Source organism: Cyprinodon tularosa, unplaced genomic scaffold, assembly GCF_016077235.1.
Source record: "Cyprinodon tularosa strain WSP-4 unplaced genomic scaffold, ASM1607723v1 ctg1008, whole genome shotgun sequence".
NCBI classification, from domain to species: domain Eukaryota; kingdom Metazoa; phylum Chordata; class Actinopteri; order Cyprinodontiformes; family Cyprinodontidae; genus Cyprinodon; species Cyprinodon tularosa.
The window spans coordinates 135,701-159,619 of NW_024037792.1; the positions used below are offsets into that span (position 1 = coordinate 135,701).

At 37.5% G+C, this 23,919-nt stretch overlaps 1 protein-coding gene and 1 non-coding gene across 2 annotated transcripts in view; both read left to right on the plus strand.

The window, feature by feature from the left end:
* Positions 1-23,919, plus strand: part of LOC119777847 (rho guanine nucleotide exchange factor 17-like) — a 91,877-nt gene that overhangs the window by 51,510 nt on the left and 16,448 nt on the right. Inside the window, exons 2-3 of the mRNA XM_038276857.1 lie at positions 16,081-16,158; positions 21,306-21,488. Of these exons, the coding sequence (XP_038132785.1) occupies positions 16,081-16,158; positions 21,306-21,488 (261 nt within the window). The remainder of the gene's footprint in view (positions 1-16,080; positions 16,159-21,305; positions 21,489-23,919) is intronic.
* trnam-cau lies at positions 23,164-23,236 on the plus strand. The gene has a single exon. It is a non-coding gene; the product is annotated as a tRNA-Met (tRNA).

Consider the following 23,919-nt stretch of genomic DNA (forward strand, 5'->3'; position numbering starts at 1 on the left):
CACACGGAGCGGTCCGTATGCTGCAGATGGTTCGGACCCTAGCCCAGTTCAGCATCGCTCTGGAAGAAATGAACGAAAGTGGAGAGAACACAGGGGATGAAGGAGGAGGAGAAGGTGGTGGAGGCGAAGAAATGGTGGACAAAGATGGAACGGATCAGTTCAGAACCAATAACAGCGGCGTCGGTGGCACTGGCAACTCTGGTGGCAGTTTAAATGGCAACGGACTTTGCTCCTGGAACCCTGGTGGAGAGGTAAACCAGCTGGCCCATTAGGATTTTCTTTTTCCTGTTTGTGACATCCTCCCATGGTTATCTGGGACACTATCACCTGCCTGTCCACTTCAATTTAGATTTTACTCCATCCATCCAGCCTTCTCCTCCTATTAGCTCCACATTTCTCCTCTCTTCAGTTTTTGACCCATTTCCTCCTTTTCACTGTCCTTCATTTCTCCATAAACCTGTTTTTACAAACCCCTGTCTTCCTTTTCAGGCGCTCTCTCTATTTTCCTCATGCTTCTCATTTCTCAGAATTTATCTGAGTAAACCAGACGATTATTTCCAGCACATAAACATTGAGCCATTACTCTGTTGTCCTCCATGCTCCTTCATAAATCCATGCCAGCAGTCTTAGTTAACACTCATTAAGTTTGATATTATTTGTTTTAGATGATTTTTCCTTTTACATAAGGGTTTAGGCGTTCCTGTGTGAGAGGAGGAACAAACTAAAAAAATAAGATAACTTGAACATGTAGACCTGTAAGGGGGGTGCACAGCATGAGGAAAATATGCAGTTTTGTTGTTACTGTTTTGTTTGTTTTCATGTATTTTCCATGATTAATCCACCTTTTCCTCACTTTTGTTTCAAGAAGAGCTTCTGGAAGCTTTAGCAGGATCAGGTGTGAGGGATCAAAGTACAGTAAAGCCTAAATCAATCTTTCCCCTGTTATATTTCATTTTACCGTAAAAGGATTTTCATCCAACCAGTTAGAGGTTTGTTTCTGATAGGAAATTAGACAGACGATGCTTTCAAGATAATTAGTGGAAAATGGCAGTTAAAAATACAAAAAACCCTTGTAATTGCTTACTTGTAAGTGTAATTTCATATGATTATAATAATTTCAATATCTGGTAAAAAAAAAAAAAAAGAAAAAAAAATGTATTAGCATTAAAGCAGGAAAGCCTCAATAGTAAACTGACAGGTGTTTATTTCAGTTAGAAGGAAGATTATGGTAAAAAAATTCTTTAAACCAATGCCACGGTTTTAAATAATTTAGGACTAAATAGTGTCACCATTTAAACTTAAATGTGAATAAATATCAGTATATCTCATGCAAATACGGAATCCAGGCAGTTCTTTACAGTTGCATTATTACAAGCGCGTATATTGACCATAACAATAATGATTTAATATATTACCCACCTCAAATGTAGCTACAAATGTATATTTAGCAGTGAAATCATATTATTTTGCACTGATCAGTATCCAAAAAACCAACAAATTTAAAAAAAATATGAATTAATGAAACACCTTTTTCCCCCATTTAAATTTTTTGCATAAGATTATCTCAGTTCATGCATTGCAGTCGAGGAGAAAACATGATGTGCAAAAGATTCAGATGTTGTTTTAAGAAAGATGTAAAATGGACTTTTGACTTAGGGAAATGTTACACTTCAGTAACTGATACATACACTTAAGAAATTAATTTTCTTAAGATAGACACCTGTCGCTATAATCTAGTGAATGTTACTGGATAATTCAGTGCATTAAAGTCCATATGATATTATATTGAACTGATAAAGTTCATTATAATATCAAAAGGTCAGCGGGGGAAAAAAGTCACAGGTGTGACTTATACAGTACTATCCGTTGATGTTAAACTATTGATTAGCACAATTGGCAGCTTGGAAGTAAATGTAAATCAAGGTTATATCTGCATGCTGGTTACTTGAGACTGAGTTGAAGGATTCTAACTTTCTGACTCTACCGCCTCAAGCTCTCCAGGTCTTCATTTTCTCAGAGGTAGAGAGGTGAACAGAAAGCGCTGTAGGCGATGCGTTTCTCTTTGGACCAGGAGGCAGCCTGTTGCTGCTTTTCCTGAGTTGTTGCCAGGGGATACAGTCGCCAAGAAGGGGAGGAGAAGAGAGTGAAGGTGGAGGTAGGAGAGGTGTGACGAGAGCAGCAAAAGGAGGACAGAACAGGTTTTTAGTCACTGATCCTTTTAGTCAAAATAACTTTAGCCAAAGTCTGTGTTTCTCAGAAGATGTCTCAGTGAGTGACTCCTGCTTTACTCACAGCTTGATATGATGCTGTTCATCATATGATGATGGACCCTGTTTGTGCTTTGATCTTCTGCCAGAATGATACTTTATAGTCCAGGGATGAGATTTAGTCCACATTACTAGAAAATATTGTTGATAAATTCTGTTAAAGACGTTTTTTGTTGTTGTATGGAAGTCGCAAATAGATGTTTTTAAAGGAATTCTATTCTTTTTTTACATTAAGTGCTGATTTTCAAAATATTTTACTATGTATCCCACTGCTAAAAAAAAAACAAAAAAAATTTTTTGAGGGCAAAATTAATACCAAATCTAACAATGATCCCTTATGGGTAATGAAGTTCAATATAAAAGCACCAGCTGTTTGAGCCAACAACAGCTCCATTATACAGTACTGCTGTACTTGCTTTACCTCTAATCTTTCATATCACACCAATACACATAGTTTGATGACTGTGGAGCTGTATTTCTGTCTCTTCTTCCAACTCTATCAAGAAGAATCAGATGCTTTAACAGCTGCTCTTCTGTCTAAATATATTAGAGTGAATTTGGTAACTAAGAGACAGACATAATGAAGTCTGAATCATAACCTTGTATGTCTGTGACTGTTTGGGAGAGATTGCTTGCAGCTGCGGCTCTCCCAGCTGTGTTTTATAAAGGCACGTGCAAATCTGGATCTTTGGAGGGATAAAACGGGTCACTGCGAAAAAGAGAAGAGTTCGACGTTTTGATCGGACACAACTGGTTTCAGCTGTGTTCAACAGGAGGACTGAGTAGGTGCTTAAGGGCTTAACGTCTTTAGTGCAACACTTTACACAAAGGGGTAGGGGCTTGGCGGGGTTGGTAACAATTTGTTATTTTTAATTTTTTTAAATTCTGTTTTATAAGATTACGCTACATCAGGATTCAGCAGGATTACATATTTATAGTTGACGCAAAAGCAAGAAACTTTTCCCAATGAAATATGGCTGATAATAATTTTTCCACATTCACCTACCTTTCCATTCTTTTCCATTCCATACATTAAACCACACTAAACTTTTTCCCCCTTTGGATCAGTTTTAGTTTACAAAAAAAAAAAATCATTTGCTGGATTTTTGTGACATTGCGTTTTAGTCTTTTCATGAAAGCAAAATGTTTACATGCCACGGGCATGGCTATATTTAAAAATTTTGGGAAAGCTCTGATCATGATGTCATTTCTTTGTGATCTTCACCACAACTGACTTAAAAGGAGGCACATTAGTAGATGTATTACAAGGCAAGACCTCAAATTTTTGTCCTTGTGTGGAGTCATGGGAAAATCTATGTCAGAAAGACAGTTATATACCTGAAGGGGCCACTTTCATCTCTTCAGATTGAACAAAAATGAACAAAAAAAAATTGAAAAAAAATTGAACAAAATGAGAACATTCAGCCATTATACTTTTAAGAAAACATAAAGAATAACGTGTTATGCTGCTGTATGCGTGTATCTGCTCCATAGCAAAACGAAAAAGATTGTTACTGCCCATAAAAACTAGTTCTTCACTAAAACACCAATTGGAGAGGAAGAAGACATTAGTTACAAAGCAAGACAAATGCAGTGAGGTGCAAATGCTTTTATTTTTAGAGAAATATTCTGTGATCCCATGAAATTAAAACTGCTAAAATGTTTGTCATATTTCGAGAAGAAATTAAGAAGCTCACAAGCCTGGAAACACCACCTCATCTGTGTAGGTGTTTCACTGCCAGAAGGACTGGTGTATTTCTCATCTTAGGAAAGGAAAACTATAGATATACATTAAGGCAGAGGTCTACAACATTTGTCAGTTTTTGATGCCAAGATGGATAGCGAGACAAAGCAACAATTCTCTTTCTATTTAGGGAGTGGTACTGTTTACAGTTTAACCGATACGGCACCGACACTCACTTAGAAATTTGTGACGCTAATTAACTGCACCTGTTTTTAGTAGCATGCAAACATCATCTAAAACACTGAACCTATTTACCTGAACAAGTTAAAGAGGATGCTGCTGCCTCATGTTACAGAGTGGAGATGAAGAGCCACTAACGGATGCTGACGGTGCAAATGCAGGAATTTATCTGAGATTGTTGGGCGTTGTAAAAAATCCTGTGCTTAACTAGATGCATTCTTGGATTTGAAGCTGCGTTCTTTGTTTCACAAATATTGCTTCAGGTATAATCTGCATCACATTTTTGGAAATTGATGCTCTAGCCTCAAACACTTTCTACTAGCCATGGTTGTTTTGTTTGCTGTTGAAAGGCTGTGCTCATGTCCACCATGGAATATCGACCACTTTTCCACTTCCTCTGTTTGATTTTATATTAATAGGTACTTGGTAGTACCAATGAAATTTGGTTGGTACCGATAGAAGTAGCAAATTTTATTCCCATCCCTATTGCCATATCTGTTTGGACGGAGGAACATCCATTTAATGGAGGTCTGGCAATGAAGATGATCCAAGTGACTTTCAGAACTGCCCCCCCTGAAAAAGTTATTAGATCCTAAAGAAAACCCGTCCTATGGGTAGAAAGGCCAAAAAAAAGTATTTATTTTTAGTTTAAACAGTATTGTAGATATAACTATGCCTGATTATCTGTGGTAAAACCAAATATATCTTTTAAATTCATATGCCTCGACTAGGCCTCCTTTGGGCTTAAGGGTCCACTGAGTTGGGGTTGAATAATATTTTCTTGACCCCCCTGTGGGACCACTGCTACCTCATCATGAGATCCAGGTTTATATCAACTGAATTAAAGCAACATATCAGGTGAAACCCTGGTTGCAGTTTGGTGTTTTAAATGAATCAATGATTCCAAATATACCACTAATTAATTAGAAAATTCCTAAAGGACATTTGGACCTTAACAAAGCCCTGATCTTACTCTCATAGAAAATGTGTGGCCATTGCTGAAAAGGTCTTTGTGTGTATATAAGGCAGCCTACAAGCCAGACGCACATACACAGCTTTTTGAAGGAGCTATTTGTCAGAATCTCGGTAAACTATGGTGAGATGCTCGTGGAACGACTCTCAAAATGTCAGACCCTGTTTAAGGGGCAATTCTACCAAATGCTAAACACATATGGGAAAAAGTTTATTCTTCTGGTTTCAAATAAATACATATTATCTTAAAAATCCAAACAGGTGTTAAAAAGTTTAGTGTGTTTTCATGTCAGGCAGCAAAATAAATCAAATATCTTTGGATGGCTTTACTATGTTTGTCATCCAATGATCAAATGTCAAATGCTCAGGTATTTGAAGGAATATTTCTGTGTCCACATCCTCATTAAAGCTTAAGAGGACATGGTTAACTTAGGAGTACATGCTGTTCCACTACAGTGTAGGGGTCTACAACCTTTCATATCCAAAGAGCCATTTTGCTTCGAGTACGACCAAGTCAAAGTTTTTAAGAGCTGCAAAATATAACATGTCTTTAAAAAAAAAAAAAAAAATATATATATATATATATATATATAATTTTTTTTTTTTTTTTTATTCGCTGGTAAAGGAAATTTATGTATTTTTAGCTTTTAAAATAATATTAAAACACATAATTTCCACGCTAATTCGAAGAAAGATGGCTCTTAAAACATATTTCTGGTTCTATTAATATCATTCTTTTCCATCTTATAAAAAAACACAAAGGCTTTTAATACTGGTATTTATTAGAGTACATTATTTAGCTTTTTATATACATTTTAAGAGCCGGCTCTGGAGCCGCAGGTTGCAGACCCCTGCACTACACACACAGTCACACAGCTGAATGAGCTTAATGTCAGACACTGAACGTGTTGGAGAGAAGAGAAAAATCCAACCTGTAATGTTTCACTGCTTTAGCCTTGCATGTAAATCCCCTCTCAGATGAACAGACTGTGATGTACGGACTTGCCTTCCCAAAATGATCACCACTCCTCTGTTTGTGGGGCGATTGAATAACACAAACAGACTCTGTCTTTACAGCCACATCATTCCTGAGACACAGTGTTGAGATGATGAAGGTTCTCTCATTTCACTTCTAAAATGAAGATGACTCATTAGTTCTGTTGGGTGTGTTTTTAATCTAGATGATGCCTAATATGTCACACCTATTAATCTTTCTGCTCAACTTTAGATATAATTTTAAAGGAAGCGCATGATATCTCTAAAAACATGCTGGTGTTTGGTATTTAGAGAAAAATAAGTTGTGGAAAAGTGAGCAGAAATATGAAAGATAATGATTATTTAAACCTGCCTGAACGGTCATAAAATGATCTTTTTTTAATGTTCCCTGTTCCTTTTAGAGGGGAGAATTCTGGATTTAGTGAAAAATGTTGAGTTTTTTAAGTGAAAAAAATATTTTTTCTATTTGAATATTTATCTTGAGTGGTTGTAAGCCAATCTGTTCCTGCAGAAGCTATTGTAAACCATAGAAATGATTTGTTATTTTCTGTTTCAGTGTGAATCCAATATTATAATGTTTTAAAATGCTTTTGATCAAGCATTCCCCCGGCTTTATAAAGGCTGTTGTTAAATGTAAAATGGTATTTTAAAAGCTTTTAAATACCTTTTGTACAAAAAGAACTCAGCTACTGATCCATCATTCTTGTACATTCTTCTAATACAACATATAAAAACTGCTACCTGAATAATATCAGTGCCATATGCTTAAGTACCATCAAAATGCAATAAAAAAATTGTAGATTTTCTCTAATAATGTTCTCTAATGATTACCTTGACACACTTATTGGAAAGTTGGGCTCTCTTTGGCTTGTTTATTTTGTTTATAATTTGGTTGGTAGCATATTTCAATGTGGCTCCAAATACTATATAAACCAGCAAAAATATTTTCTGTGACTTCAGAAACTTTCTTTTGCATATCATAAATCATAACTGCTTGGAAAAGTGTGTCAGATGACTCAGTGTTTACTGAAAGTGATTCAGCTGTAGAGGGGGTTGGGTTTGGATCCCCAGCCAGCTTTCCATGGTTTATGAATCTCTAAAATGTTTTGATGAAAGGGGGTAAATATTAGCTGATAATCAAGCTAAGACAATAACATCCAGGTGAGGTAAACCTAACCAATGTAATAACAAAATTAATTTCTGTCCTGCTGTAGAGCTTTTCCATTTGCTTCTTACTCAAAATTCCCTTTTCCGTTATCAGATAAAAAAAAAAGACACTTTTTGAGGGTGGTTTTAGTTTTAGTTGAAACTAAAAAGAAATAACACTCTTTCTGAGCTTAATGATAATTTTAACCTTATTCTAAGAACTAGCCTAATTTTTTATGTGCATGCTATGCACCAGTGGCAATTTACAACTGAATACTAGGGAGGCTAAACCTTCCCTGTACATTTAGTAAAAGTATTGTTAAAATATGCATTGTCAAACTTCATAAATGTAGTCATTAATTGCATTGAATATGCGCCTGATTTCATGAGCATGATGCGCATTAATCAGCTGTTTATTTGGCTCTTGGACGTAATCTCCCCTCCACTCTGGAGCAGCATTATAGCGGCCTGTCGGCCTCTATACTGTGGAGGTTTTAACCTCAGTCTGTTTGAGGTAAGCAGTGAGAAAGTAGAGCCCTGATTGAATAACATGCTGAAATACGTCACTTCTGGTGAGGCCTAACGTCTTAGGGGGTCTATAGAACGGGGCGGGGTCCTGAAGCTGGCTGCTTGATGCTGATTGGCAAACATATTTAAGGACTTTTGACTGACAGTCGCCGGACAGCGAGGAGGTTTTCCTCATGAGTCGAGTGGGAAAAGTGATCATTCAGTCTGAACAGTTGTCTGGTGATGAACTCTTAAAATGGTTTCTGGGGTTCATTATTTCAGAGCGCTTCACAAAATCTATTTTCACTTGTTGAAGTGACATGTTTTATGTGTTTCAACATTTTTTAATGCAATATGTTACATATGGATTTAATTAACACCATCTAGCCTCCATTGTTTTTTAGAGAGCAGCAGCCGACCCTGCTAGGCACACATGCTCTGCTGTCATACCTGTGATGACAAGACTGTTTCCCTTTCTGGCTGCTTCACAATTGTCCTGTCATGTAAGGCATCTACACTATATTGCCAAAAGTATTTGCTCACCCATCCAAATTATTGGAATCAGGTGTTCCAATCACTTCCATGGCCACAGGTGTATAAATTCAAGCACCTAGGCATGCAGACTGTTTTTACAAACATTTGTGAAAGAATGGGTCGCTCTCAGGAGCTCAGTGAATTCCAGCGTGGAACTGTGATAGGATGCCACCTGTGCAACAAATCCAGTCGTGAAATTTCCTCGCTCCTAAATATTCCACAGTCAACTGTCAGCTGTATTATAAGAAAATGGAAGTGTTTGGGAACGACAGCAACTCAGCCACGAAGTGGTAGGCCACGTAAACTGACGGAGCGGGGTCAGCGGATGCTGACGCGCATAGTGCGAAGAGGTCGCCAACTTTCTGCAGAGTCAATCACTACAGACCTCCAAACTTCATGTGGCCTTCAGATTAGCTCAAGAACAGTGCGCAGAGAGCTTCATGGAATGGGTTTCCATGGTCGAGCAGCTGCATCCAAGCCATACATCACCAAGTGCAATGCAAAGCGTCGGATGCGGTGGTGTAAAGCACGCCGCCACTGGACTCTAGAGCAGTGGAGACGCGTTCTCTGGAGTGACGAATCGCGCTTCTCCATCTGGCAATCTGATGGACGGGTCTGGGTTTGGCGGTTGCCAGGAGAACGGTACTTGTCTGACTGCATTGTGCCAAGTGTAAAGTTTGTTGGAGGGGGGATTATGGTGTGGGGTTGTTTTTCAGGAGCTGGGCTTGGCCCCTTAGTTCCAGTGAAAGGAACTCTGAATGCTTCAGCATCCCAAGACATTTTGGACAATTCCATGCTCCCAACTTTGTGGGAACAGTTTGGAGCTGGCCCCTTCCTCTTCCAACATGACTGTGCACCAGTGCACAAAGCAAGGTCCATAAAGACATGGATGACAGAGTCTGGTGTGGATGAACTTGACTGGCCTGCACAGAGTCCTGACCTCAACCCGATAGAACACCTTTGGGATGAATTAGAGCGGAGACTGAGAGCCAGGCCTTCTCGTCCAACATCAGTGTGCAACCTCACAAATGCGCTTCTGGAAGAATGGTCAAAAATTCCCATAAACACACTCCTAAACCTTGTGGACAGCCTTCCCAGAAGAGTTGAAGCTGTTCTAGCTGCAAAGGGTGGACCGACGTCATATTGAACCCTATGGATTAGGAACAGGATGTCACTTAAGCTCATATGTGAGTCAAGGCAGGTGAGCAAATACTTTTGGCAATATAGTGTATATTGATTGGAAATGTTCAAATAATACAAAATTAAATCATGTTGTTCAACCACTGCGATTGCCTGTCACAGATATTCTCTTTCCTCTTTTTGTATTTTGGTCATTCCTTAGTTTCCTTAGTTTAAGCAGCCTAAGCGTAGGTTTTCTTTGGTCCCACTCTGCTGTCAACTTGACTGTAAAACTTGGTGTGCTGTGATTATTCAGCCACTCTTCTAGGGGCTACTATGGTAACCTAGCTCATGAAATGAAAGTGGCATTCCTAGCATTATTTCACTGTGTTCTGATGTTTGTGTGTCTGTGTGTAATCTAATAAAGACAACCAAGAAAATAAGGAACATTCATGTCTTTAGGGAAGTTCCCCCTCTTTTTGACTTCATGGTATAAAAAAAAAAGAAGATATTTACTGTTTTTCCTCATCTCCAAAGCAGGTGATTTAATCAGCAATATTTTCATCTATTAGAAGACACTAGCATATCCTAAACTTACATTTGTAAATTCTTGTTATTTTACGCTGGCTCTGAATAAACAGAGATTTCGGTTTGGCTAAGAGCTGTGCATGTGCTAATGTAATCACTGTAGATTAGGCTTAATTGAAATTAGAAATTCACAGTGTCAGCTGTGGTCCCGTTTTGTGTTTGTGGACCTGAGTATTATTTACTTTGTGGGGATAGGTAGTTTCAGGGTTAAATTAATGTTTGTAATGGTTGGGTTGCGGCATACAAATAAATGTGAAATAAATGGCAGACAATGAAAAGTCCCCTCAAGTACATAACATATGTGTGTGTGGGGGTGTGCATGTTTGAGTGTGTGCTGATTGTTATATCAGAAGATTTAGGATGATGGTTTTAACTTTAAATGCAATTTTAGAATTTAATTGCAATTTAACAAGTATTTTGACCATCAAGCTATGAATTTACTGAATGCATGACAAAAATAGATTTAATGAGTTTATTTTTACATGAGTCCTTCTCCTCAGGTCCACTTTCTGTTAAAGGTTTACATACTCTGATATCAATCCTAAATGCTTCATTTTGCTCTTATCTATTTCAAGTATTTTGTTTCTTCCATAACAATGTGAAAACAGTGACAATGATATTTAAAGATTAGGTGTTTGTGTTTTTTTCAGGATTTGCTTGTGTTGACTCAGGATCAGATTACAGCATGCATCCATTATTGCATGGGTACTCACTCCAACTTATATCTATAATTTCCCCTAACATGTTGCTTCTCTGGCACATTTTTCTCTAGCTATAATAAAGCTGCTGTCATGATTCTAGCTGGGTGTTTGGATGCTCTCCTTAGCAGATATAGTTGGTTTTCTCATTCAGTCGCAGTCCAGAAAGATCTACAATTTAAATGTCAATCCAGATGCTTTAAACTGACTTTGTAAGGATGTCCGAATACAACTATTTCATATCCGATACAGCACTGATATTTCAACTTTGAGAACGGACTGATACTGACCCTAAATGTCATTGGCATGAGTCATGCATACTTTTAATACTAGTGTGGCATGTTAGAAAATGTTTAATCAAGTGATATTACTCAAAACATTAGTCAACAACAATGGGTATGAGAACAACAGACCTATTTATTATTAACCAACAGATTACATAAACTTTAGACAGAAGCATTGTGTTTTTATTACCATGTCAGTATTTATTTTTATAAGGCCTTCCAAAACATTTAAGAACAGTACCTGATATTGAACCGATATTGGATTGGGAAATCAATAAAACTAGGAATAACAATTAGAAACTTGGGTCCATTCTAGTCATTGAGGGAGGAACATTCCTGATTCTTCAAAATATAAAAATTGATCCCCCCTGTGCATACATGTATGTGTGTATGTGAACATGCGTATTGGCGTTTGCATTGTAAGGGCCCTGTTCCATAAATAATACCAAATTGTGGAGGCCGAATGCTCCTCTTAGGGACCAATGCCTGCTCAGCATGGTTTCAAACACTGTTTTAGGGTTACAGTAGGTGTAAGGTTTAATACTAAGGTGTGATTTAAGTTTAGGTTGGGTTTACGGTTATGTATGAACGCGTTATGGTTAGGTTAATGGTAAGGGTGATGGCTGGGCCATAAAAATAGATTAGAAATTAATAAAAGTCATTGGAAAGCCTCACAAAGTATAATAGTTTTTTGTGTAAATGTATCTGGAAGTAGATTCAGTGTTGTAGAAAAATATAATTTTCTTGTCTCACCTTTTAGGGGAAACATTCAACTTCAAGCACTTAGGATATATCAGCATTTAGCACAGCTTTTGGGGAATTTTGACCTGCGTTTGTTTGTAGAACATGTTAAATAAGTCACATCTGAGAGTTTTGAAGCATGAACAGTCTAAGTTAATATCACAGAATCTCAAAACAGATCATAGTTTAGACTTAACCACTTCCCAACATTCATGTCCATTTACAGAACCACACATTTTGGTGCCCGTTGAGGCTGAAGTTACAAATTGATGGGAGGTACAATCTCTTCAGGATTTCCGGTTAAGGAACAGAAATCTTGGCTCTGTCCACTTCAGCAGCCTAAAGCATCCCCAGACCTTCATACTACCACTCAAATTTTTTTCTCGCAGACAATATACAATTGTTTATGACTACCGGGTACTACTTCAAATTTTCATCACCAATTCACAAAATGTTTTCTTTCCTCAAGTTCTTCCAGTCGCCAGATATAAGTATATATTTTTTTTACTTTCAATAACTTCTTATAACTGAGTATTTACATGTGTTAAAACATCTGAGAGGGATATCTGTGATAAGAAAAGTGTTTTTGGTGACAGATCTCAAACAAACCGTCACAGATTATGGAGGACATCTGATGCTGGTCCTACTGATTGTTTTATCTACTGTAGTATACCAAAGTATTGTCAGTCATTCCCCTGTTGCAGGGTAATTATGGAAAATAAAGGGATGATGGTTACTCTCCATTGTGTGGTTGGCAGCCTTGTTTAGTTCTGTTATTATTTCCTTCTCTGTATGTTTGTGTCGATGTGACAGGCGTAAACAGAACAATGCAAACATTAATCTAAAGAAAACTATTTTTTACAGAAGGGATACTGGATGCAAATTAATATAAATAACAAACAAAACTGTTAGATACTCTCTACTCTGCTGAAAACAATAATTTTCTCACTCACAGCCCCCCTCACCCAAAACGATACACATTCCTCCCATCCAAACACCACCTTTCGGCCTCCTTTGGAACCCCACAGAGCCGCTGGGACCTCATCGGTTGCCAAACTCTAAACATACCCTTTCTGGGAAGTTATTGTTAAGGTTATTTATAGGGCACAGTGCTGCTGGCAGAGTGAAGCAGGCAAAGAGGTGGGGGGGGCGCGTATTTATATGCGACCTCTCTTTCTAAGACGGCTAAAGGGAGAAAGAGCTGCTGTGGTTGTAGAAGCACCACAGGGTTCTGCCTGTGGCTCCCACTGATATTTATGTCCTGTTTGGTACCAGAATATTTTGGGAACCTCCCCAGAGATCCTCCCCCTAGATTATACGTCTGACATGTTCCATGTTCTTTAGACCCCCCTTGCTGTTCTCACCAGTCTAAATGAAACATAAACAATACAATCAGCTTCATCACAGAAGAGGAAGGGATGCATTGCACTGTTAGTGATCAGTTGATTTTTAAAAAGTAGAAAAACTATGATACAGAGACTGCTACTTCTATTATATCAATGAAGAATATTCTCACCTCTGGGATTTTTAAACAGTGCAATTTCCTTGGTTGGAAGTTTGTAGCATTTGAATAAAAACATCTAATCAAATTTTCTTCAATGGGTGTTACATTGATAGAAAAGTGTCAATTGGAGATGTTCAAATTCTGGGTAATGTACATTGTCATAGAAGACCAGGCTATTTTTTTTCCTATTTTGTCAGGTTACAAAAATAAAAATCTGTTTATATTCCTTGGGTTTTATTTCATAGACCAACACAAAGTAGTGGATTTTTTTTTTTAAAGAAGGTAAAATAACATAGGTACAATACAACATTGGTTTTTTTGCTGTCTCTGTGGGAAAGAATTTTATATAATGGTATTTTTGCTTTGGTACTTTTGAGTTCAACTTTCAAGTCTTACAGGGGGTGAGTCTTTGCTTTACGGGCTTTGCACATTTAGAGACTAAAAGTTCTGATCAATTTTGGCATAATACCCCAAGGTCATTCAGTTTGGACTCAAAACAGGTTTCTTCTCAGTTTGCTGAGTATTTAATGGCCTCAATTTTGTAATCAACAATGGACATCTTCCTTCTCCCTGCTCTCACAAACCAATCCCCCAAGCATGATGCTGAAAAACACTATGTTTTTAAATTCGGGGAAATGTCTAATCTGGATGATTTTTACTCTTATTTCTCTTTCACATGTAGGCCAGAAAGTTGCAATTATTTAATATATAAGACAAGGGCACCGTCTTTCACATATCTCTGTTATTGGGACCCCTGACTAATTTCTGTCATTGGAGGTTTTCTTTATGTCCTGTCAACAGATTCTCCCTCCTGAACTGTGGCTCTCTGCATCTCCTCTAATTTTCAGGGGCATCTTTACTGCTTCTCCAGATTTTGTGCTCCTTGTCAGGTTTGTCATATTAGGTCTGAGTAGACTTGCCATAACTTTAAAACTTTAAATAACTCTAGGGTATCCTTAACTTTTTAACAGGACTCTTCTACTCAGCACAATGTAAAGTTATCACTAAAAATAGAGAATTATTCCTGTAAATGTTGGAATTGGAATCAAATCTCACATTATGGTATATTTGCAAATAAAGTAAAAAAGCATTTTAAGTACAATATGAAAAATATAGAGATGATATGAGGCCAGCTTAATATTTCTTGTTCTCTTGAACTTCCTGCGTTCCTTTCTTTATCTTGTCGCCTTCCTATTTTTCATTCTTATTTCCTTCCTGCTGCCGGTATGTTGGAGCAGGTTTTTGCTTTCATCCACGTCTCATCTTGAGTCAGTCCGAGGATGTTTAGCTGAGTCAGGTTTTTCTGGTGAGGATTTCATGCCTTTCATCATCAGTAATTGGTGTTTTTTTGGCTTTAGCTTAGTTTCTGCTGCTGTCTCTTCCCCATGAAGCCGATAAAATAAAGCAATGCATTCATCCTGGATTGAGGTTGAATATTCTGCTGAAGGGAGATAAAATAATTTCCCTTATATTATAAACAAAGTAAAGCAAATGGAACTTGCATTGTGTTAAAGAACAACTTGGTTTTGTCTCTGTGGGGCAAGGCAGGAGTCAACCGCAGCATTGTTTTTATTCCTTTTGTTCGGAATTTTAAGAAGGGCCGTTTACAAGTACTGGTTAAAATAAACTGGAGAGGAATTACTCTGAAAAGAAACTTTGGTAATACTTGAGCAGTTTTATAGAGTGCAGACTTTACAGCTGCTTTTATAGATGCCAAAAACTGTAAGAGACTTTTCCGTCTCTTTCCAAACAGACACTTTGCAGTTTGTGATGTCTTGCTGTCTGTATCAAGCACCATTAAGATGTGTTTGGAGTCTTTTATTCTATTTCAAAATTCCTTCAAGTTTAACTATTTAAAACACGCACATTTGTTAGAAAGCTGCAGAAAACCAGATGCCATGCTGTTATAAACCTTGAATAGACATACTACAGTTTTAAAACATTTCAACAACTTTTTCCAACAAAAATGTAGAACTTGATCTCATTCGTTTTTACTTTAAACTGAATTGCTATATTAAATCTTTATGCTAATGTATTGATTTTGGATGCCAAAATTATTGATTATATCCCTTAGTTTTGTTGGTTGTTTTATTTGAAGGGTTATATCTTGATATTTAGTTTGTATTTCATAGAGTTAAAGGAATGACAAACTTGTTATTAGCTGATAAATAAGTATAGTTTAGGCTCAGGTAGCCTACTTAAAATTATCTGCCTTATTTAGTTTCCCAGACTGATAGGTGGATGTGCTTTACTTCTCGTATCGTGTCAGTCTGTGTTTACATTTACAGGGAAATTTGCACAAATATATGGCTTTTTGTTGTTAGTGAACAACAGTAGCAATAGCTTCTTTCAGTTCGCTGACCAGCAGGGCTTGACAACAGGTAGGGGAAGGGGCACAGTGCGCTACTCAATACTGCAGCCAGAGAGAAAAAAGCTCTTTAGCTGACCTATTCTGACCTTAGGAACAGTGAAAAAACAGCAAACATCTTTGATTTCTCAGAAAGATGGTTATGATTACATGTCAAAGTATATTAATGGCAGTTATATAAACCTTTTTTTAACCGAGTATTTATGAAAACCTGAAATTAGATTTTTTTCCCTCAAAGATTTGATATTATACATGTTTTATTTTTATACAATATTTTATTTTTATTGAGAGATTTTATGTATATTTGGAGAACAACCTTGAAATGTTTTTTTTTTTATCATTTCACAATGTTTAATTGTCTGCATGCCACAGTCTGAAATAAATTCAGTGATCAATCTTCATGTATCCCTCTTGTTTCCTTTGTCTTTGTAGGACATGAGGAGACATGTAATGATGACCCTCCTGGACACCGAGCAGTCATACGTGGAATCTCTACGCACTCTTATTCAGGTGACGCTCTCAAACACCCCCTCATCTGCAGGTTCTCCTTCTCTCATAAACCATCTTTCTTCACTCACAAACACATCACCATGTACACATAAAAGGCAGAAACTAACAAGCGTTTTGTAAACTCTGAGCACAGAGGCATTGAATAACATATGTAGGTAGCAAAGGTGTTATATAATCCACTTACTGTCATTCATCTGGGCAGGATTATCTGCTATGCTTATCACAACTCACTGTCATCAGCAGTATCTGCCCACGTACACACACACGTATAAGCATAACCACTCCTGTATATCCCACACCCGTCTGCGCTCTAATAACTGACTAACCTTTACCCCAAATCTTCCTCCATCCCTCCAGAGCAGTCACACACTCACAGATTCCCATTTTTTAACGTTGATCACCCAGTTGTGCCGCCTGGCTGCAGTGTGCGTGTGAGCGTTGTTACATCACACATGCACGCTGACTGTGCTCTTCTTACTCATGTATTTCTCAGTTTGTGTGTGGCCACAAAGTGAATAATCCTCAGCTGTGTTCCCATGACGACACTGGGGGAAAAAAGAAGCGTTACCACGGAGACTGCAGAGACAGCGCAGATCCTTGAGGGGTGGGGGGGGTCTGATGTGCTTCAGCGCAGACCACTCTGCAGCGGCGCTCAGCCAGGGTTGAAATATGACCCCGTGGATTTACTGTATTTGAGGGCTGTTTGAAAAACTTTTGAGTTGGAACACTGTAGTTGGCAGTGATTGGCTCAGATGTCTGTCTTCACCTGAGCTGAAACCAGCTTATCAAAGCTGCTGCTCTTTTTAAACTTTGATTCTAATTTCTTGCATTTATTTTATTATATTTTTCCCCCTTGAAATTAGGCTGAAACTTTGTACTTTAAAAAAAATGCAGGAGGATCTAAACCAGGAGTCTGCAACCTTTCAAATCAGAGTCATTTTGCCCCTAGTCCTGCTAAAAAGAAGTCATAGCCATAAATTACATGGCCTTTTGATTATATACAAAATATTATTAGGGATAAATATTTGCAATGTTTTTAGAAAAAAAAAAATACATGCAAGACGAAGCATGTATTTTTTTTATGGGATGCTTGAAATTATGTATAAAAACTCTCACATAATTTCCCAGAAACAATAAGAACAATTGGTTTAGAAACATATAAATTGTTTCTTTAATGATACTCTGTCATAAAAATTAGCTGCTAAAGCTTCCAAGACTGGCTTTTGATGTTATGCTGTTTTTCATTTGTTGGTTCTTCATCATTTTGGCCAATAATAAAAGCCCTTGGCTCTGTGGATCCTCCTGCAGAGGCGCAGATTGCTGATCCCGGGGCTGGAATCTGGACCACTATAACTTTAAAAAATAGTAAAATATACTTAATTCTAAAGCCAGCCTATGTGATTTTACTGAATTTAATTGCTGTGTTTAAAATGTAATTGCAAAAATCTTGTTTTTAAAAATACATCCATTATTTTTTGTTTACCTTGACGTTCTTTTCTGGTTTCTCAGATAAATGGTCAGTTTGCACATATGTCACTTGTTGCAGGTCTTTTACTGACAGACATATTAATAAAACAGTTATAATGGTTTGCCAATTCACAGTTTGCTAATGAACTTTAAAGCTAAAATTGTAAGGATTTTATCTTTGCCTTATTTAGCATCCACTTACATTTTCTTTAAGGTATACAAAGAGAACAGAAAGAAATAACAGTTTGAACCGGAATGAATTGAGACCGGGTAGGGGGTTAAAGGAAAGACAATCTATGTGGTGATGCGTAGTCGCTAACAATTCCACTAACATTGCACCCCAAACACCATTTATTTCCAGATTTCTCATTAGATCACCAAATTCTTCCTCCTAACCAGTCACTGTGTCACCAATCTGCAATCTTTTTCAGCATTTAGACCTTTTTATGTTCCAACGTTGTGGCATTTTGATCGCTTCCTACGTTTTTTCCTGGCATTAATAATAATAACAAAAAACAATTAAACACTGGAAGCTCCTGATTCTACTAAACCGAAAATGACAAATCCACAGCTTATAACCAGCCACCTCAGCACTTATAATTTGTACAGTTCCCTACTATAGTCTGCTAATATAATGTTCTCTTTTACCATTTTAATTAAAGTTTTATTCCAGGAGGATTACATTAATTTGATAGAAACTGAAAAAGAAACTTTCTACTGGAGCTAATACTTAATTAAATATATATTGAACTGCAGCTGTTATTGTAGCGGATTTTGCAGTTTAACGTATAAGTGAAGTAAAACAGGCAAACAGATCTGTGAGGAATAAAAGGTTTAGTCTGTGTAAAGGATACAGAGTTGAATTTCCCCACTTTGTCACAATATAGGATATTTCTATTCTATTAATAGTTAAAGATAGATGTGTTTATAGGAAGTTTAGCCTTAGTTCATATCTATAATTAAAAGTCAAAGAAGGTTTATTTTGAAACTTGGATAAATCAGCACATGTTGTTGGTGAATTATAAAAACATTTAAAATTAGTTGTGTATTAGAATGAGCTTAAACCTAAATACTGAGCATGATTCTTTCCTAAGGCAATCAGATGGTCTCTTAAATAGTTACATGTTTTAGTTTTTCAGCTCAGTTCTAAAAAAAAAAAAAAAAAAAAAAAGTATTCTCCCTCGTTTTCATTGCACGAATAGAAATACAATGTGTCGCCTTCTTTTGAATAAACTACATTGGAAGTGTATGTGTCTGCATGCATATAGTGCTATTTGCAACATAAATCTAGAAAGGAACAGCTAGCTTCTGCAAAACCTGGGTGAGAAGATGTAGTAAATTTTGGTGCATTTACTGTAATTGCTGCCCAGAAGAAAAGTTACATGGATCAAATCATGTTAAAACACATTTCACAGTTTGTGTTTAATAAAGAGTTAAAGGAGGACTTAGTTTGCCGTTTCATAACATGACTCATGAAAACCTTGTTAAAGGCCACACAACTTTATCTTTTTTCTCATTATTGCATCTGGAAATTCCTGTAAAATACTGAGATCTTATGCGTACTAAAAAAGCCCAAGCTGAATCAGTGCCTCATTGAAGAGACCCTCAGACCCGTCTTTGTTTCACCTGTCTTCATATCAAATGGAGTAAACTGCAGATTGAATTAGTCATAAGCTATCATAAGGCCCAGGCAGTAAGCTTCTGTTTCTGAAGCCAGGAGATCATATCCTGCTAAGTCCACTTCTGCCTAAACTGAATTTCCTAAATTCTCTCATGTTTAATGGTTCGCAGCGTGGGTCTGAGTCTCTGACTCACTCTCATTAGACTGCAATCGCTAAAAAGCGGGAGACATAAAGGGCAACATTATTTAACGAAATCTTGATCAAGTTGTGGAGGTGATCTATCGCTAAACAGCTCATACTCTGATTAAAAGTAATAGTGGACAAAAAAAATCTGAGTTGAGGATGATGATTTTAAAGTTTTCATTCCTGATCCTGACTAAATGAAACCCAGTTTGTACTAAAATCAACCTTAAAAGTGAAACAACTCTACCCCTGCTAGAACATATTGGTACTGAGATAGCCTTGTTTCTTACCATTTTCTAAAGATAGGGCCTAAGTAGGTTTTTTCCTGTATTTATATTAAATTGAGCTCCTTGGGGTATTATACATCCGCTGGCTGATATTAACCTGGTTCCCTGTATTGGCATGAGCAGATTGGAGTGTGTGTTTGCCGATTAATCAGTGCATTCAGCAGCTATCCATTGAGAGCAGGTGATGCCTTGCTGCTCCCTCTGTTTTCTATGCATTGTTATTGTTTTGTTTAAATTGTTAGTGTTTCTTTTTTAAGTTGTGTAACGTAAACAGAGGAAGTAAAAAATTGCTTGAAAAATCAGCATTGGTCTGTCTCTACTCCTGAGTAGTCAAGGGAGTCCACATAATTTGTTCTCTGCATAAAAACAGCAGTTTTTCGATGTGTGTCTGGAAAGGCTGGAGGAAAAAAGTCATTAAATTTGGTAAAAAAATTAAAATGAATTATTAAAGCTACAGTGTGTAATAATTACAGGGATATACAGTCAGAAATGTAATATATTATACATAACTATGTTATTTATCATCATCTATGAGCTCAGCCTCTTAACCTTAATATTTGCGTTGCCTTAGAATCCGTTATTTATAATTACATAGGAGCGGGTCTTGCAGCCATGGAGGCAGACATCTTTGCGCTACGGCAGCGCAGAGCCAACAAACTAGCGATTGCGAGATCGCCAAAACGTCACAACGATGTAGAAAAAATAACGGGTATATTTATTATCTTAAGTCTACATGAAATCTATACCCTACACAGACTAATGAAATACTATCTGTAAAATTATCTATGTAAACAAACCTCATCACTTGAGAAGGTAGGTGATGCGGACGTGTTGGAAGACATTTTGTCCCGTAACGCTCGCCGTACTGTTGGGGGGGAGAAGCAGTGGGGGGGAGATGTTCGTGTTGCTGCAGTCTGCAGTCTGACCGCTAGATGTCGCTAAAAGCTACACACTGTAGCTTTAATTAACCTCACCAGCTGTCCCTAAAGAGCAAAATAGTTACAAAACAGCTAAAACGTGGGTAAAAGATAAAAGGGAATAAAAGGATAAAATAAAAAATTGCTAGATGTTAAAAGCCACACTGCAAAATTGCTAAAATCCCTTAAATGACTCGTATTTGTTTTTTTCTTTTGTTTTTATGTTTCTCTGAATTTCCTTTTTTTTTTCTTTTTTCTAAATTGTCCCTGGTGCATTTTTACTTGAGGTCCTAAACTGGAAGCAAATTGACTCTTTTGAAAGCGGCCTCACTATGATTGGTCATGTTGTATTTATTCCCATATTCATCGTACTGCTTGCAACTCACAGTGCTATAAGATGAGGCTAAACCAGATGTTAAATAAAAGGACCAAACCAGCATGGTGTTGTCCAATGATCTACATGCTGGCATTGATAGCGATAACTTTATTAGCTCCACTCCCAGAACAGCATCAGATATAAAAAATGTACCTTTTCTAGCATGTTCATTTGTTATGGCCTAGTATAAGTAGAGATTGGAGAGATATTTAATTTGTTAATAAATATTTTTAATGCAATCCTCCTAAAATGATTTAAACTCATCTGTTCTTGACTTGTCCTTCTCATTCTACAGGGCTACATGCGTCCTCTAAAACAACCGGACGGTAACTCCATCGTGGATCCTTTGCTGGTGGACGAGATGTTTTATCAGATCCCAGAGATCCTGGAACACCACGAACAGTTCTTGGAGCAGGTTGCAGGCTGCGTCAGCCAGTGGCACGACAGGCAGACTGTTGGACACCTCCTCATTCATTCAGTGAGTAGGAATTAGAGCACCTATCTGTCAATACCTCTTGTTACTCTTGTTTCTAAAGTTGGGGTTGGTACCCCACTTAGGGTCGCATATGTGATGGCTATTAAGATCATCTTAAGAAAATAAATAAATAAATAAATACCAAGTACCAAAAATAGCTATGAGAATAAATCGATTCAATGCTGTAAAACATATTTAAAAACATAACACCACATATATGATGCTGGTTACTACCATTGCACCGCTTTTATAGACTCATAAAAAAATGCTTGAATGCTTAACCTCATACATTTTTATTTTAAGGGTCAGAATTTGGAAGCCTAGAGCTCAGTTGCTCCAAGCTGTGTTATTGAAAATGATAATTCATGCACCTAATAACCGCTGACCAAACCATCCAGTTTACAGACCCTGACTAATGATCAGTGTCTGTGTCCCCTTTTGTAGTTGAAATGGGAAATGGCCTGCACTTATATAGACAATTTTAAATTCAGCCAGACCAAAGCACTGTATACTACATTCAGTCATTCAACCATTCATGCACACACAGATGGTGGCAAGCTACATTGTAACCACAGCTGTCCTTGGGCTCAGTGATAGAAGCGAGGCTGCCATACATTGGAGCCACCAGTCTCTCTGTCTACCATTAGCAGACCATGGAGTTGTAGTATCTTGCCCTAGAACATGATGACACTAAAAGCTGAAGCCAGGGGTTGAACCGTCAACCCTTCGATTTCAGGGCAAACTTCTACATCTCTCTGACAACTACTTCCCTTTATGACAGTGGCCATGAAATCGAAGGGTTGATGGTTCAAGCCCCGGCCTCCCTCCACCACGCCAATGTTGTTGTTGTGTCCTTGAGTATGACACTTCACTTGCGTTGCCTAATGACCTAATATAGTGTAAAGGGCTTTTTCTGAGTCTCCTGACTTAGAAAAAGCACGTATAAGTACAGACCATTTGTCAGGAATGTGAAAAGGCTTTATCACAGGATGATCTGAAATTAATTTAATGAAAACTGACAAAGAACCATGTACAGGAGCAGTGAGGTGCTGCTATAAGAGGAATATATGTAGAAAGGGTTCTATTAAAGCCATTTGAAACACCATTTGGAACAGCAAAAATGGTTTAACTTGGTTTTACTATGGCTTGTCTATTTAAATCCATGTAGTATGCAATTTTTGCTGTGAATATGAATATGCAAGGACGATATAAATTGCACGTATTCCCGGTGGAACTAATAATTGTTTAACATGAAAAGAAGCTGGAATACAGAGAATCTCTCAACATGGGGCAAAGTTTCAGTGCTTATTTTCCAGTGGCCGCTCTGTGCCCCTGTCTGAAATTTCCCATGACCTAAGGGTGACTCTAGACCTAGATGTTAAACAAATCCTGCTCAACAGGATTGACGTCAGTCTAAATGTTAGGGTAGGTCTCTAAGAGGGACATTAAAGTCAAACACTAAATAAAAGCAGCTTAGAAGTATTTCACTATTTGAAGGTATAATTCAAATATTGTTTATGTACTCTAAAAATGACGGTTAATGTAGAAGCGGTGCTTTTAGTAGGTGGTTAGAGCCGGTGTTCCTCCCCCGCAAGCAGGAGCTATTGTGTCACTCCTCTCTCAGCAAGCACCGCCCTCCCCCAACTATTTATACCACAGCAGCGGCAGTGTGCTTCAGGCCTCGTTGGCGCAGTAGGCAGCGCGTCAGTCTCATAATCTGAAGGTCGTGAGTTCGAGCCTCACACGGGGCATAGCTTTTCTTTTTCCCCTCCCTTATTTCTGGCATTTACTGCCGTTTTCTTGTTTGTGCTTCTGTTAAATACAGATTTATATATGGTGTAGAGCTCATGAGTGGGAAAAAAATATATTTTCACAAGATACTTTTCAACAATCAAAGGAAGTAACTCTTAAATAAAAGCAAAAAAGCAACATTAAAACGTTTACTTTTCCTAATCAAACATTAAGTCAGTTTAAAGGCAATTTTAAAAACGGATACATATTTGCACAGTAAATGCCCAAACAAGTTTTGATTCTGAAAGTCGGTGCTTAAAGAGATTTTATTTTTTTTGACTGCATTAAGTGTGCAAACATCAGGGGGATTAAGAAGTTAAACACAAGGCATTGTGTTATCAACTCTCTGGCAGTGCAGTTTAATCTTCCTGTTAACGTTCAGACCAGTGGACACTCTTAATTAAAGCTAAGTAAAGATCAGAGGAAACTATATTTAGAGGGGGAAAAAAAATCAGCTGGAAAAGAACTTCACCTTTTTACCTCGTGTGCTCCTCCACAACTCAGGCTTTTGTTTTGCTAATGCTTGTTCGTTCTCGAAGTTTGAGAATGAACAAATTAGTGTGGAGGAGGGGCAGCGGGGACGATGGCTGGGAACAGGGAAAACAGAAAATCTGAGATAATTAGGAAAGGGTCAACTCGTATT